This window comes from Athene noctua, chromosome 7, assembly GCF_965140245.1.
Source record: "Athene noctua chromosome 7, bAthNoc1.hap1.1, whole genome shotgun sequence".
NCBI classification, from domain to species: Eukaryota; Metazoa; Chordata; class Aves; order Strigiformes; family Strigidae; genus Athene; species Athene noctua.
Genome location: NC_134043.1, coordinates 27,797,577 through 27,812,121, shown reverse-complemented (window position 1 = coordinate 27,812,121; position 14,545 = coordinate 27,797,577). Strand labels below are relative to the sequence as shown.

Below are 14,545 nucleotides of genomic sequence, written 5' to 3'. Positions count from 1 at the left end.
TTTCTTTTATACAGTGAAGAAGTGAATTTCTGGAACTGAAACTTGTACATTGTTCACAATGCCATCATTTATATTTGCTGCATTTGAACTCATCAAAGAAGTCACTCTTTGTTCCCACGTCATTATAAGATCAGCTGTTACCTTCTCAACCCACATGACATCTGGGTTTTCTTGTAGACCAACAGCTGAAGATTTTCAGTTAAAAATGTACATGTTGGGGCAATTGCGATTAGAAGTGCAGATGGGACACACTTGATGTTTCCAGCAGTTTACAGAGAAGAGTCAAGTAAACAAAACTTTTAGAAACTAAGATGAGCAGTAAGCATTAAAGGCTTTAAAAATGTAATGCTAGCTCAACTATCCCAAGTAGCAATTCGCTGAACATAAAAAAATCATTTCCCCAATTTACTAAAGTTCAAATTTTATTACACCTGGCAGGATGAAATCCTGGGTGAAAAGTTAGAGAGATCTTACAAAGGTTGATCCTGATGGTAGAATTCACAAGTTTGAATAAGCACGGATTAAAGATGATAGCGAAGAACTCTACTCACAAAAACGCTGTGAGCATCACAGGAGATACAAAAGTTATTCACACTGAAATACTCTGAAAAATGCATTTGGGTAACGTACAGCAAAGCCAAACCCTGGTTCTATCCCTGTTCTAGTTTATCCAGTAAACACATCAGGTCTATTCCCCACATCTCCAGCAACTGTGAAAAAAGGTGGCACCGGCTGAATCATAAAGATAAGCCCAGTACCACTTACCCATACCAGAAGCGAGGATCATTGGATATACAGTGGTTGAGATTCCGGTGTGCCAATGCCTTCTTCTTATTTAAGACAAATTCTTGTAATTTCATCTTTACTTCTGTGCTTGCCACTGCACCTGAAATGTCAAAAAATAAAAAAGGTTATTTAATCAATTCACATACTTTAAAGAACTTAAATTTCTAAAAAGATCCAGAATGAAATCTTTGATTTCCAGTCCAAAAGAAGAGCTTTTCTCTCAAAGAGGAAAGAACAAAGCGCCTCCAGTAAGGAGCTCTCTTTTTTTTTTTTTTTTGCCTTTAGCTTTGCATATAATCACAACTTATGTTTGAAAACAGAGATTTAATCAGAGATTTATCATTTCACTATAAAAGATTTCTGAAGAGGATTTTTACACTTGCATAAAAGTACGCTTAGAATAAAGCACTTGTACTAGGTATTCCAGCTTTCTTTTAATCAAAGGTATTTCAGAAAAAGGGTCTTGTGTACACTCAAGTTTTTAAATGTCACATCTGCAAGCAGAAGGGGAATGAGACAAATGTCTCATATGTACTTTTTGTCTTGAAAACTCTTGTAAATAGGGACCTCTTTGTTCAAAAGTATCTGTGTACAATAAGACCTACATAATATTCCAATTCATTTACAAGTGTGCAATCTATTTCTTCAAATAGAAAATCTAACATTTAAAGAAGAAAGTCAGTAATTTTGTAGCGCAGAGTTAAAATGTCAACTGTGTAATTTCTAATCATTATTTCCTCCACAATAGAGACCAGTCTGTTTTACTGCGATGATGGATTAGAATTATCATTCGGTTGACAGAACAGATTCGCAGGCAGAGTTCCTGATGGAGTAATGCATAGAAAGTTTGGCAAGCAGAACATGTGGAAAATGATGGTTCATCTATACTGTGGTGTAAAGCAAGAATTCCAAAGGAAAATATCCAGACTACAAGAAAATGAAAAGGCCAGGAAAACTGTCTGCTCTACTGGGAATAAAAAAATATGACAAGGTGATCTTTTGTCTCCTGGATCCTACTCAACAATGATATTTGACAGACAGGGGAAACAGTTTTTTGTATCTCCCCAAGAGAAGAAAACAGTAATATTTCTATGAAGTACTGCCTGAAGATGTAATATTGTTCAACTACCAAAGTCGCCTTCAAAAGCTTGAAAATCCACCTTTTTGGAGCTCTGCCTTTTCTCACTAACTCTACAAACGCGGGGTTGGCATGTAGCCCAGTGGGAAGTTCAACTGAGGAGCTGGAGTTAAATTCATATGAGTGTAGCAAGCCACATGGCTAGACCAGAATAGGTGACAAATTCATGCTTAAAGGCCTTCTCTCTCCAAAAAGTGTCATCTTTAATCTATTAACATCTTTAAAATAATCAAATATGGCTGCGTTCTGTCAGCTTTGGATAAAATTGACATTATTTAGAAGACTTGAAGCTAAACATTTTTGGATCCTGAGGTTTACAAAAGCTTCCCTGGCATGTCTTCCTTCTTAATTAGAAGCTAAGAGGCCCCATATATGCCTAACAAGATAAAAACATGTAGTCTTCCCCTTCCCTGGGCAACACTGGAGCCATGGACCAAGCTGTCATGCAAGACCTTTACTCAGCCCTTGATCCTTGAGTTGAAAGATCAAAAGAAAAAGACCCAGTCTAAGTCACTTCTAATATTGGGTTATTTTGGGCCGAGTCACATTGTTACAGGCAGAAGCACTATGCAATATTCAGTAAAGATGTTAAAGAGGCCTCCAAAGGCAGAAAGGGACACCTGTCACAAACACAATAAAATGCACCATGCAGGGGTATAATCAAAGAGGGCAAAAGCAGATATCAGACATCAAAAGCCCATATGCCTGGAATAATTCCATAGGCAGGAAGCAAGACACTGAACCCCAATGGAAGCAAAAGGCATGGTAGAGTAAAAGGAGGATGAGAGAGAAGGAACTGGAGAGCAAGAGCCCATGCAGCAGCCCTGGCTAGGGGAGCAGCTGTGCATGGTGGGGAAAACCAAGCTGGGAAGCTGGCCTATTCATTTTGGAGGGTCTGCGTGTTTAAGAGGAACAGGGAGCAAAGAGCAGATCAACTGATAAGACTGCAAACAGTAGAGAGCCACAATGAGCAAAGTACTGCAGACAGGATGGCTCTGAAGAGTTGGAAGACTACCACAGAGACAAAAACAAGTTACATATTGTCCCAGGATCAAATAGTACTGGAATAGAGGATAACGCAGGGGTAATGGGGAGAGGATAAGGGAGAGCAGAAGCAGGACCAGGCTCTTGCAGAAGGAGGAGGTTGCACAACGCAAGAGCAGAGAAGCAGAACACAGGGAAATTAACATGAGAAAGCCCTTAACGATAGCATGGGCTGATCACAGCTGCCCAACTTGTAGGAGAAAGGCCAAGCCAAGCCACAGTCCAGGGCTGCCTGAGCAGTAAGCGATTGAATGCTCCATGCCCAGAGTGTCTGGAAACATAGATGCGCAGGACTAGGTTCAGTCCTAGCAGTGTAAAGACGGGATAACTAGTTATTGCTCCTCATCCTGCATAAACCACACCTTTACCTTCATATACATTTTCCTTCCTTTTGTGGAAGCCATGCTTTTGATCAAAAGCTTTATGATAGCAAGTGTCAGTTCATGAGGGACAGGTTAAGGAAAGGAGCTGATATTATTTGATCTAAACTGACTTGTGATTTGCCTTCTAAAAGGTACAAAACTGTATTTTGGCTTACAGTGATGGATGAAGGAGGGAGAATAAACTATTCATCTGTTAAGCACTCTTCATATTTCAGATCAGGACAATTTTAGCTGTGGTGTGCTTAGCAAAATTTTCTGATGTGAGAAAAATAACTTAAGAATTCATAAGAGCTGAGGTGCTATAATGATTATACACCATAGTACTTCTTAAATAAAAAGTAATTTAAAAATAAAACTGTAGCCATGGGAACAGGATCTTCAATTTAACATCCCCAAATTCTGTTCTTCCCTCTACACCTATGTGTTTCATCTAAAAGGTGCTTCGATGCTTTTACCATTTTAAAGAGATTCAGTCATTTTTTATTTATTTGCAAATTACTTTAATGAGAATAGCCAGATATCCATTTTGCAGAGAGGCCCAGCAAAACAGTGATACTTTGGAAAATAACACAAATCGGCCAGAGGAAAATGGAAAGCATTGCACATGTCAGCCAACCAGGCACCAGAGTAGCAAACCTGTGTTATCATTACCTTTATTCACTCCTGCTTCTTTTAAGCAGATTCTGATTCTTTGGTATTTCCAGTGTTTAAAACAAACAAAACCCAAACCAAACACACAGAGACACACTGGACCTCCTATGAATTGCTTTATGAAGATATTGGGGTAGCTCTGTGTATTCCCCCATTTTGGCTGCAGTTTAAAGTCTGCTGTTGCAAGATGCACATGCAGGGAGTAGGGAATTCAACCTTCAGATAGTTTTTTTTAGTCTCCTAGACCCCAGTCCTTTCCTACTAGAAAAACTGTTCTTGGAGCTTCAACTTGTTTCTTTTCCCACAGAACAGCCCATCTCCTGGCACGTTTCAGTGCTCTCTGCTTCTTCCATCACAGGCTTCTTTCTTTCATTTGAAATGAAGACCTAACGAGTTGGTAGTACAACTTGGAGAGGTATTTTTCCTCCCATTCACTTCTAAAAGAAAACCGAACAAGCAACCAAAGTGTCTTTGATAAGGGAAATTGTGAGGCCATAATCATTTTACTGAATCTCATGAAGTGCATAATAACACATGGGAAAGCCAACCACAATCTGTAACCTCATGAAAGAAGTACTTTCTGAATGAAAACACTTTAAAGCTAAGAACCGAGAACTCGGCTACGTCTTAAAAGAGTGAAATTAAGAAAAGTAAAAGAAAAAGAAATGCAGTGTGCATCTGGTGTATTTTACGGGCTTAATATTCTGCCTCCATTAGGAATGCTGCCAAAAATACTTCAAAAAATGTTAAATCAAGTAAAGAGACGATGCGCTTCCTTTTGAAAAATGCTAAAATGGCATTTAGTAAGACAAAAATTAAGATAAAGCATAGAAATACATTTCTCTTTTACCCTCAATACCTCCAAACATTTTACATAAGCTCCCTGTGCAGCCAAGCTTTGTAGACAGGCTATCAGGAAGGTTTCCCCAGGTTTATAAAGCTAGCTGCTTTATGGCTTCCATTCATCTGCTCTACCTGTCATCATTGAAACTGGTGAGCTTTTGCTACTTACTCTCTTTTCCTTTCTCTTTGTTTTTTAGCTGCTGAAGTTTCTGCTCTCGATGCTGCTTCTCCAGCTCCTGCTCCTGTCGGTGCTGCTCCAACTTCCTCTGGTGCTCCAACAGTTCCTGCTGATGCTTCATTGCCAGCATCTCCTGCTGCTGCTGTGGAGAAGGGATGAGGGGAAAACCAACAAATTAACACGGTCAGACTTCTCAGAGCTAAACCAGAAGCTGCTATCAGGTGACAATAATGTTGCTTAACTCATAGAAACAAGAAAAATGGCCTTTTCCTTCTCTGGAGGCTCCTGCACCATGACTCACTTCACGCAGTCCCATTTTTAGGTCAGGACAGCACTTATGCTAAACCATAGGCACTATATGCTCCAGGCTTCAGGGCATGGTCCACTTATAAGCACAAGCATCCTGTTTAGAAAGCACCTAATTTGAGAAAGTGACAAAAAGCTTCCACCCGAAGAGGTGCTTCCCCAACCACTTTGCTGCTGTGGAAGCATGTGGCTGGGTCCCCATTTCTGCTCCATGAACCAACTGCTGCCACCGCTGCCCTGCCGGAGCCTGGTGCCAGAGCCTGCGCTGAGCCACGGTGAAGCACTACTCCAGCTGGATCCTTGTTTTCTCTTCACTGTCTGTTTTAAGTAAAACCCCATTAGGATGCTTTAATTACAAATAAGTGTTCACCACGTACAAACCCTGTGCTGAAGGAATACTGCTGAACTCGCCAAGTCAGGCACTTGCAGCAAAATACAGCATCATCAACACAGGCTCTGCAAGACCAGATCAGTTCCCTTGCATGTGTTTTTAATAAGTCTTTTAATTACATGACTTTGCACTCTTATTTCTTCAACAGTCTTTTTCCCTCTCTGTGTCTATAGAGGAGTTCCCATGGACTGAGACAAATATATCTTTTTAACTTTAGCAAACGCTGGCTACTTCTGGTCTGCTGTGCAAACCTCACACCTCAGCACTAAATGTAAAAGCACTAGTTGCCTTGTGGGCATGATCACCACCCATTTATGAGCCTAATTACAAAAGAACTGATTGAAAAAAAATTTTTTTAAATGAATAATCTCTCAAGGAGGGATTTACCCCAGCCCTTTCGACTCACACACATTCCTGGGAAGAACCAAGAGACAGATTGCCTAATTAAGGTCAAGATTTGCAAAGCTTTCATCAAATGGGATGTTCAAGACTTGAGGCACCAAAGGCTCCTGCCCCTGTCCACTGTGCAAGTTCCCCCTTGGGTCTCTAAATCCCAGCACCTGGAAGATGTGCATGGACTCACCAACCTCCTGGGAAATTTGGGGTGGATCTCCCCAGCCCAGAGCATCTTTTTTAGGTCCAAAGGGGATTCCCCCAGGGATCAGAGGTGGCAGTTTGATCCACCGGGCCCTGGGGTGGTACCTGTCAGTGCTCAGAGAACACCCCGCATCTTGACAGCCAGCCAGGAGCAAGCCGGGCTGTGGAAAAGCAGATGACAAATGACACGTCTCAGCAGCTTGCAGCTTGGCTAGGTGTGAATGGATCTCCATGGGGCTTGTAAAAGGTGATTCCCCTGGCACAGGGCTCCTCCCTGGAGTTCTACTGAAAATTCTAAGAAAAAAGCTCTAATTAAGATTTACTGCCTCCCAATCTCATTTGCATCCTCTCCAGAAAGATACGTGCTAAAGCCAACTACTTGGGCTGCTCCAATTACTCGTGCAAACTCCCCTGAATGCAGGAGCACGCCGGCTCCCCGCCGCCCCGCTCGCCTTATGCCTGCCCTGCACTCTTTATGTTGGCAGCTTATAAACTAGCAGACTGATTTTAAGCTGGCAACCCTAACCTTCAAACCTCTCACTGCTCTGGCAATAGATGAGATTTCTCCGAGGCTGGACTTAATGGGTGCCTGTGCTCAGATACCACCCACTGCTCCAGCCTCACAAAATCCTGTGTGAGGAAAGGGAACAGGGCAAGTCATGGCTATTAAGACAGGGAACCTGCTCCCTCCAAGAGCATGTCTTGCTCCATCCTTCTCCAAACCCTCACCCCACATACACTGATTTTTCCTTCTCCTTTTGCACGTTTTTCTATTTGTGCTTTTGACAGAAATTTCTTATTTGAGGTATCGTACATTTGTACCATCCAATGCTTCAGCCTCAGATACACTATAGACGATACACATAAAATTATACCATTCTATATAAAGATGCAAAAAAAATAATCTAAGAGGTGCTTTACAATCTGCCTGGCTATCTGCTGGAAACTCTTGATGGAGGAGTCCCTGTTGCTGCCAGTTCCAAGCAGGCAGAATGTTGTGAAACACCGAACCCCGGTTAGCAGAATTTGCAGTGATTGCACCTATGTTTCCCTTCCTAATTCTATTGAATTTTATGTAAACAACAAGAAATCCAGACTCTAAAAACCTACAAAAGAAAAAACAAAAAAAACCCTAGAGGAAACTAGTTATTTTTGTTTTATAATTAAGCAGCAGCTTCCACTAACACATCTCCATTTGGAGAAAGAGTATCTTTTCAGACTTCCAACAAGTCCACCACATGGTGGGCTTTTATAACCTAGCCATAGAAAGTATGCAAATGAACAATATTTAATGCACAATATGTTAAAACAGGTTTTGTTATTTTTATGAAATCAGGAGCCTTTTCTCTCCATCTGCAGTCTCCTAAGCTTTGCATGCTATGCTTCCTGCAATGGTTTACATACATTAGGATGCTTTAGAAGGAACTGTGCTTTCATTGACATCTGTAGTGAAATGTAAATGAAAAGACCAATTTGTATCTGGATGGCTTATAGAAGTTTCATTAGAGATATATTGTTTCCACTGATTTTGACCCTAGTTTCCACAAAGCCTATTCTTAATATAGTTTTCAAATCTTTTCAAAGTTGAAAAAATAAAAATTAAAAAAAAATAAAATGAAGCAACCTCTCCAATCGTATCCATGAAAAGCAAAAAGAAATCGCTTTGTTGGTGTCTGTTGTAGCCTCAGAAAATGACTGAAGAAAACCTATTTGAGTGCTCTGTCTGAACTGTGATGTCTTCTTATGGCATGAATATTTCTTCATGATTAGGGCTGAAAACAAACCACACAGACAATATTTGACAGGAAATATATGGTGCAGGCTCAGCAAAATGCTGGGGTGCTGGCGATGCAGCGCCTTTACCAGCTCGACGATCACTTAGACTGCATCCCCGTTTCCCAAACACTCCAAGGACCTCAGATAAGGATTTGGGGTGCTGACCCAAGGTGGGGCTTGCATTGCTCGTCCTTGCTGCTACTGATGCCCATCTTGTTATAACAGATGAGGAGGAACTATAACCATCACATTAAATTGCAGAACCACAGAATCATCTCGGTTGGAAAAGACCTTGAAGCTCCTCCAGTCCATCCATGAACCTCCCACTGACCGTTCCCAACTCCACCAGATCCCTCAGCGCTGGGTCAACCCGACTCTTCAACCCCTCCAGGGATGGGGACTCCCCCCCTGCCCTGGGCAGCCCATTCCAACGCCCAACAACCCCTTCTGGGAAGAAATGCTTCCTAAGAGCCAGTCTGACCCTGCCCTGGCGCAGCTTGAGGTCATAAAGTTTTAAAACCATATAGTTTTAAAACTCACTTGATTGTAGGCTGTGGCCCAATTTTATATTTTGGGGGGCTTACCATTTAATTTTCTTATTTTAAAATAGGTTTTTCTGCCGATGCTTTGTGAAAAAAGCAGCAAGAGAACCCACCACCAACTAACAGGAGAAGCAGGAAATCTGCTAACATGCAGTAAGCTGTCCCATGCACAAACTGAACCGAAACTTCAGAAAAATATGAGCTTCTGCTTCAGGTAAAGCCATCAAGGTAAATTTTAACAGGTAGCAAGGATTCAGACCTGTGTGTTGCCAACTGCAGCGTGGTCTTACCCACCTGCTGCACCACACGCTAGATTTCTTCTGCCAAGGTAATATCCACATGTTGTGGGTTATGGTCTGGCATTTAACCTTCCCTTGACTATCTCAGTTGGGGGGAAAATAAAGTCTACTGATGTCTAAAGGCAACATTTTTTGGAGCTGCATTTCAGTGGGACGCAATCTCTCACGCTTAGGTCTTTTGGAATGTGCTTGAGTTAGGAATTCACAAGCATCTCTTGAACTGCAATTCACAGCATACCAAGAGACGCTTAGGTGGCTCTGATAAGGATTATTAATTACTGAGCAAGATGGTGCTCACGTACCACACAATACATTAGAACTCTCTTGCTGGCAAATGAATCAATGCTGGCTCCACAACACCCATGTGTTAATTGTGCGTAGCTAGAGCCGTGTGTTTTTTCCTCTCAGCTGTAATGAAATTTAAATATCTGAGAAATACAAAGTGATACACCAAGGGAAATCCCTTGCGTTCAGACTAATTCAACTATCAATTTGAGGACCATACCGTGTGACAAACATACACACTGTATTAGGGAGTGCAGCTAGGAACATCTGAATTAGGTGCTCTTGCCAAAATAAATATTTGTAAATATTTATAACTATGGGGATTCCTGCATATGTTTAATGTCACTGCTTCCACTATTTATGAAAACTGCACAAATGTTCAACTGTACCTGTAGTTAGTGTTGCTGGTGCTCCTTTAGCATATATTAATATTAATAAATGTAATAAGGAGAACGTCGAGAATTTCCAGACATTTATCAACCGTCAGCTACCCATGAGGACTCAGCGGTGCAGTGGATTTTGCCATCACATTCCTCAATTGTCTTCAGTTCTCGAGCATGTCTACCTAGAACAGGCACTGACACCTTATCAGTAAGCACACTGTCAACTTCCACGGCACAAAGAAACCTCTTTTTAAGCAAAGTGGAGCTAAAATGGTTTCTTTGGTTGTTACAACAGAAGTGGAAATGTAGTGCTCCAAAATCTTCCAGCAACCTCAGGCCAGATGTCAGTCAGTGCCATTTCAGGAAGTGCATGGTGCTGACAGCAAAGATCCCATTTACCAGAGAGAACGAGGACATATTTCACAGAGATGTGCAACAACACTGAGCTGTGTGGTGCAGTCACACGCTAGCGGGAAAGGATGTGCCATGCAAAGGGACCTGGACAGGCTGGAGAGGTGGGCCTGTGTAAGACTCATGGAGTTCAACAAGGTCAAGTGCAAGGTCCTGCACATGGATCGGGGCAATCCCAAGCACAAATCCAGGCTGGGTGACAAGTGAATTGAGAGAAGCCCCAAGGAGAAGGGCTTGGGGGTGTTAGTGGATGGAAAACTGACTGTGAGCCAGCAATGTGTGCTCACAGCCCAGAAAGCCAACCATGTGCTGGGCTGCATCCAGAGCAGTGTGGGCAGCAGGGCGAGGGAGGGGATTCTCCCCCTCTGCTCCACTCTCATGAAATCCCCCCTGCAGTGCTGTGTCCAGCTCTGGGGGCACCAACAGCAGAAGGACATGGACCTGCTTGAGCAGGTCCAGAGGAGGCCATGAAGATGCTCAGGGGACTGGAGCACCTCCCTTGTGAGGACAGGCTGAGAGAGTTGGGGGTGTTCAGCCCAGAGAAGAGAAGGCTCCAGGGAGACCTTACAGAGGCCTTCCAGTACTGAAAGGAGCTACAGGAAAGATGGGGAGGGCCTCTTGATCAGGGGGTGTAGGATAGCATGAGTGGAAATGGTTTTAAACTGAATGAGGGTAGATTTAGATTACATGTAAGGAAGAAATTCTTCTCATTGAGGGTGGTGAGGCCCTGGCAGAGGTTGCCCAGAGAAGCTGTGGCTGCCCCCTCCCTGGAAGGGTTCAAGGCCAGGGTGGAGGGGACTTTGAGCAACCTGGGCTCGTGGAACTAGATATTTCAGGATCCTTCCAACCCAAACCTTTCTGTGATTCTATGTTGAATTAAGACCTCCTTAACCACTCCTCAATTTGCTACATGAGTAGCAAGAATGTGAGTCCTTCCTCCATCCCAGTACCTGGCAGACACTACCTTATTTTGTTCCCCAGAAGCCAGGCACTGCCCTCTGCCCTTGCTCCTCTGCTTCTTCTTTCCCATACAGCCATCATTTTAAAGGTGCTTGTCATTTACTTCACACACCATGGTAAAACTGATTAAAATCTGCAAAGCAGGAGAGGTTTTGAAGCTTAGACTATGGCTCCTTGGTTTTTATAATGTATGTTTTGAATAGCTTACTGCAATTAGTGGAAGGTAGCGTAAAACTATCTGTACTCAGACAGCTCACCCTTACTCATGCAGATAATTACACATGCAAGTCTGGGTGAACAACAGTTTGCATACTTATTGCCAATAAATGTTTCCTGGGATCGAAAGTAGCTTAGTGTTGTGTCCAACTCCTAACTTGCGTCTTGATCTATGCCTGAGATAACCTACCGAAGGTGCTCCAGCACGGTGGGATGTCACCCTGAGCACTTCTGCTGCTCTTAGTATCTGCAGGTAATTCCTACTTTCTTCCAGCACAAGGCAGCCAGGGTACAAAGAAACACAGATGGGATGGAAAGGTGGCCTGATCTTCCACCTGGGGGTCAACATTCCTCCTCACACGTACACGTGGTTTCCACCTCAGACCAAGGTCATGTTGGCTTGGTCCAGCCTGTCACAAGATTGCAGTCTGAAGACACCTTCCAGTTAAGCTCAGGGACTTTGTACAACTACTCCACCTGCCACCCCTGAACAAGACATTGGCCACTGACGGAGGCGACAGCTTCAAAAAGTTGTAAGGATGCCCAAGTGAAATACGTCAAATCTGACAACTTAATGCTAGACAAGACCAAAAAAAACCCAACAAAACCCCCCAAAACCCCTGATCTCAGCACCACCTGAACTTGTACTCTTAAAGGCTGAGTTAAGGCATGACCCAGTAAACACTTCCAGAAGCTTCACATAATTGTCCTCTCACCTAGCAGGCAGCAAGGCTGGGGGGTTTTGGTGCAAATAGTGGTTTTAAGGTAAATCATCTGCCACCTGCTTTGGCAAAATTCTACCGTTTTGGGGGGTTAAATCAGGTATTTAAAATGACCCAGAGCTCAGATTCTGTAAAAATCAAGGAAAACAGTAGGTGATGATGACTGAAGAACTCACTCAGACATGCACACGCAAAATCACACCCATCCCCCGAAAAGTCATTAGCTATGGGTAGAAGCAAAGCACAGATGTCAACAGATTTCTGGAAGAACTGTTGTACCAGGTTATTTTAGAGCAATCTCAATGCTGGCCATTCCTTTGGCCGGACTCTGTGTTTCATGTTCTCCCCATCCTGTTTACTAAATTCTCAGGCTGTGGCTCCAGTTTCAGGATTCATTCTCTTGGCTCTACCACGGTGTGTTTCAGATATCTCCTGGAGCACCGGAGGCTAGTCAGAATTAATCAGTTGTACTGGGAGATGGGGGCAGGGGAAGGCGAAGCTGTGGTTTCCAGCAGAAGTCATGACATAAAAATCTGAAAGCACAGCTCAGAAGAATGAACATCTATCGTCTCTCTTCTCGTATACATCAGCAGTTGAACATACACCCAGCGTGCCCCCTTCCAGCTATCAGGCAGGCTAACAGCAGGCAGTCCTGTGCCAGAAGTTCCCATGGGGAGCATCTCTTCACTACACAGTGAAATGATCCCTCCCAGATGACAGCTTCCTGGGCAAGAGACTGATCTTGGGTAGATATATCCTACTGGGAATGTACGGTGTTCAAGTTTATGAGGCTCAAATGTCTCCAGGAAAGGGAATGATAGTTATGTTCCCTATTGCCAGCTCTAAGTGAAAAGATCCCACGTTATTAGTTTGGCAGCTTATATATGGATATATAATTTTGTGTCCCCATTTCCTTTCCATGCCATTACTGCTTACCTCTCCTAAAAGGCTGAAAGTTTGCACAGCAGCTTCATCCCTTTAAGCCATGAATATCTGCAAAGGTATAGTGCTAGGAATGCATTTGTATGTGTCTTGTGCTCCCTAACATTCCAGTTTAAACTTTATACACTTTCTCCAGAAGAAGAGTATTTGAGAGCCTTTCCAGAAAGCAGTGAGCTCCATTTGTAGTATCCATCATGTTCAGTTCCTTCTTTTTTTCCCCCCGCTAAAGGTGGAGAAAACTCCTTTGCATTTGTCTGTGCTGTGCTTTACGCGCTTAATAGTGAAGGGGAGGACAAATCCGTAAACCTTGCACCAGGGAGCAGGGAACATCCATCTGACCACAGATGGCAATAAGGAATCTCTGTAAATCAAAGAACCACAGAAATTGTCCTGTAAAGGAAGAAGATCCAGATGTTTAATACTATATGAGATTTTATCGTGACATAAGTGATACCTCAGTCCTCAGAGGAGCAGTTATGTCCTCTGTGAACTGTTTCGGGGTGTAGGAAGCAGAGGTGTTGGAATGGGAATATTATGCTAAAATCAGTATGAGGAGCGGAGATGTAGGAGAAAGAGATCCTGTAATGGGAGCAGCTAGAGAAGCCACCACTGGGTTTTGGTCATTTCAGAGAAGGAAATATAAATAAAGAAGAGGCGTGGCTGTATCCACTGATCCACCATTCCCGATCACCTGTATGAAGGAAGAGCAACCCACCCAGAAAGCTGGCAGGGATGGGAGACCTCACCAGAGTGCTCCCACTGGACTTTTCACACAGAGGCAAATAAAAGGGGGGAAGATATGCAGCAAGGATGAAGAATCACTGCAGGCAGCGTGGCTGCCAACACATGGCTTCAGCTGCCGTTCCCGTGAGATTTTGGGTTCAGCTCCATTTGACAGGGAGTGGAATGGGGGTGAAGCAAACAAGTGCGGCTCATCATCTGACACGGGGCACTGAAAGACCCAGCACTTGCAGTGCCCCAAGGAAGGCTGCATGCTGAAAGTGAACGTTCAACATCATCTGATGCTCGTGCAAGTGCAGAAGTGTGGTACTTAAAGGTAACACGTTACCAACATAAATACCAAGTATTTATTATTTTTACACACCACTACCAGTTAAACAGGAAACTGAAACACAGAGATCAATCCAGAAATGTTGTTCATAGTCCGTATACGTGAGAAGTTATTCACGACATGATTTATGTTTTAAATGCAACTTCATTCTTCCATACGTCAGCTCAATGTTGTTGAGAGACCACATGCAGCAACAGGAATTACAAGTTTATAAATGTTGATTTATTTATTTATTTATTTTAAATAAATTATTAATTTCTTCAAGCGAGAGATGGGGCTTACAAGTGTACAAGCTGCTACATGAATTTGTTGACACTACCCACCCCTTTGAGTGCAGATTCGTCCTCATCGTTCCTGGAAAACATCTTGACTGAGGCTGAGGAAAGTCACCCCCCACTCTTCAAAGAGAGCAAATGCTCTGATCTTACAAAAGCTTTCCCCAGCATTACTTCCATCAGAAGTTAAGTTTTGTAGGATCCAGGTCTAAGTCTTGGAGTCATCTCTGCGCCAGAAAAATGAGGCAAGGTCACCGAAAAAGAACAGGAAGCCGCCTAGAAATAGCAAGACAGCACGGTACAATACATTCAAGTAGCAACAAGGCACAAAATGTTCAGTCTGGT

At 43.0% G+C, this 14,545-nt stretch overlaps 1 protein-coding gene across 12 annotated transcripts in view; it reads right to left on the bottom strand.

Moving 5' to 3' along the window:
- The window catches only part of HDAC4 (histone deacetylase 4), a 265,065-nt gene that overhangs the window by 101,614 nt on the left and 148,906 nt on the right, over positions 1-14,545 (bottom strand). For 9 of the 12 annotated variants that reach the window (XM_074910181.1, XM_074910169.1, XM_074910173.1 and 6 more), the window contains 2 exons: positions 5,015-5,165; positions 766-886 (listed from right to left, as the gene is read on the bottom strand). In XM_074910181.1, coding sequence (XP_074766282.1) covers positions 766-886; positions 5,015-5,165 — 272 coding nt within the window. The remainder of the gene's footprint in view (positions 1-765; positions 887-5,014; positions 5,166-14,545) is intronic. The other 3 variants (XM_074910171.1, XM_074910174.1, XM_074910172.1) reach the window with 2 other exon arrangements.